At 65.4% G+C, this 2,408-nt stretch overlaps 1 protein-coding gene across 1 annotated transcript; it reads right to left on the bottom strand.

Annotated features, from left to right (window-relative positions):
• Positions 1–40: 40 nt before the first annotated feature.
• FA2H (fatty acid 2-hydroxylase) lies at positions 41–1,866 on the bottom strand. Its single transcript, XM_085313822.1, has 3 exons — positions 1,669–1,866; positions 944–1,196; positions 41–184 (listed from the first exon to the last, which is right to left on the bottom strand). The coding sequence occupies exons 1-3, from the start codon at positions 1,855–1,857 to the stop codon at positions 105–107; spliced, it is 522 nt and encodes a 173-aa protein (XP_085169948.1). The 5' UTR covers positions 1,858–1,866; the 3' UTR covers positions 41–104.
• Between the last annotated feature and the right edge of the window lie 542 nt (positions 1,867–2,408).

Raw genomic sequence — 2,408 nt, 5'->3', positions numbered from 1 at the left:
TCCGGCACGCCGCCGGGCTGCCCGGGCACGGCCGGCGTGAGCCCCGTCCCGGCGGGGCGGGCGAGCAGCAGGGAGCCGTCGAGCCGGGCGCCGCGCCGGGGGCGTCAGTCCTCTTTCTCAAAGGTCTCCTCGGGGATGAGCGTCCGGAAGGGGTAATCCCAGAAGCGGGTGCTGATGCCGAAGCCTGCGGGGCAGCGGAGAGAGCGCTCAGGGTGCCGCCAGGGCCCTGCTGCCATCCCCTGCCCCGCGTGAGCACCCGAGGGACGGCCAGCGCCGGGACGGGAGCTCCCGGGCTCGGCGGACGAGGACGCTGCCGCTCGGCGGAGGGAGGGAGGCAGGCAGGCAGGCAGGCCGTGGCCCGGCCCGGCCCTGGGGCGAGGAGGAAGAGAGGAGGGAACAAAAGCTGCTCCGAGGCGGCGGCTGGGAAACGCAAGCGGCCCCCGCTCTCGATAGCTTATCTGAACGGGGCGCTTTCTCCTAGGAAACCGGGCAAAGGGCAGGTTGAGCAAGTGCTGGGCCCGCGGAAGGCCGAGGGGAAGCCCGGGGCCTCACCCGGCGCCCGCCACCGCCCCGGCGCCTCCCCGCCGGAGGGGAGGAGAGGCTGCCGCGGGCGCCTCCGCCCCGGCCGGCGGCGAGGGCTGCTCCCAGGCGCCGCCTGCGCGTGCGTCTTCGACGCGCGGCTCTCGGGGAGCACCGGGGAGCGTCTCGTTTCCCTCCCGTCCCAAGCGTCGCCCGCTCGCGTCCCCCTTTCCTCCCCCCTCAAAGCATCACGGACCTGCCCGGCTAAGGAGATGCACGCACGCTCCCCGAGCCCCAAATTTAACCCTAGCTTTGCCCTGTGAGCGCCGAGGTGCCTGCAGGGTGCGTGGGAAACCTGGCGCGGGCCCCCGCGCGGGGCAGCAGACATCCAAAAAATAAAATAAAATAAAACCCACGCCGTTACCTGCTTTTTGGTGTTCAAAGTGGTGCTTTACGTGGTAAGCCTTCAGGCCGTACAGGTAGGTGCCTTCCTTCGGCGAGCCGTAGTGGAGGTAATAATGCATCATGTCGTAGACCACGTAGCCGCAGAGCCCGCCGACGAACAAGGAGAGCCCCAGCACCTCRGGCAGCAGGAGGCGGAGGAGCCCGTAGAAGAAGCCGATCACCAGCGACGCCGGCACGGGAGGGAAGACCAGGCGGGAGCTGTCGAAGGGAGACTGGGAGCAGAAAAAGACGGTGAGGGGAGGAAAAAAAAAAAAAAAGAAAAAAGAAAAAAAGCCATCGGCAAAGCAGCCCCCAGAAGCCTCCCCACCCAAACCGGCCCTTTGCTGGCGACCGACCGGCCCCCAGTTTCGGTAACGCCGGCGCGGGGCGGGAGGACGGAGGCTCTCGGCTCCCGGGTCGGCCCAGCTCTAACGGGGATGTTTCCTCCAGCGAAGCTAGAGGGAGCCCATCGCTTCTACGTCTTTCCAGCGGAGCCGCTGGGTTTTAACTCGGGCTCCCAGGGAACCTGCCGCTCGGAGCCCGTCTCCATCTCCGGAGCRTTACGTAAGGGCCCCCGCTCGGGGCAAGGATGCCACTAGTCACGTTGAGCACGCACGACCGGGCTCCGCCTGAGCAAAGTCCGCCGTTCCCACGCCCGGGGCCCGCGTGGGGCTGCCCGCGGCCGGCAGAGGCGTAGCTACTCACCTTGTGGTGCTGGCCATGCAACAAGAAATGCAGGGTGATGAGATAGTAGTTACTAGCAGGTGGCTTCATGTGGAAGACAAAGCGATGGATGAGGTACTCTATCAGGGACCACAGGCACATCCCCAGGAGGAAGATGAAGGGAAAGTAGTATTTGTGCACGGGGATGGAGTACTCTACACAACGAGACATGCAGCGGTCAGCAGGACGGCCGGCCCCGGAGGCAGAGCTGCTCCGCACCTCGCGGCTTCCCTCGCCCCTCCCGCATGGCGCCCAGACTTGCCGGCTTCCCAGCAGCCGCGAACCCCTGAACCACTGCCAGCCACAGCTTTCTCTCCCTCTTTTTTATATTTTTAATTTTTTTTTTTATTTTATTTTTTTTTTATTGCCAGTCTCATTTGGCCCTCCCCATTCTCACTTTGGGGTACAAACGCAGCTTTTCGCCACCAGGATGCCGCCTACGTCCATCTCTCATTTAACTCCTTCAACTCGAAGGGCTGCAAGGGCAACCGCCACCCCCACCCCGCGCGCCCACGTAACGCTTCCCAGCGCGGGGGCCGAGGCTCTCGGCGAGGAGCCGACCGGCGGCTCCTGCCGTCTCCGCCGGCCTCCTCCCGCCTCGCGCGCAGGCTCCCGCTGCGCTGCAGAGCGCGGGGCTCGCTCTGCCCCGCCGGCACGGCTGTTTTCCCGAGCACCTCTCCAATCACGCCTTTGAACGGTTCCCATTTACTATTTGCAAAAAA

This window comes from Rhea americana, unplaced genomic scaffold (genome assembly GCF_003343005.1).
Source record: "Rhea americana isolate MKP2758 unplaced genomic scaffold, rheAme1 scaffold_397, whole genome shotgun sequence".
In the NCBI taxonomy this organism is placed as follows: Eukaryota; Metazoa; Chordata; class Aves; order Rheiformes; family Rheidae; genus Rhea; species Rhea americana.
This window is presented reverse-complemented; position numbering and strand designations above follow the sequence as displayed.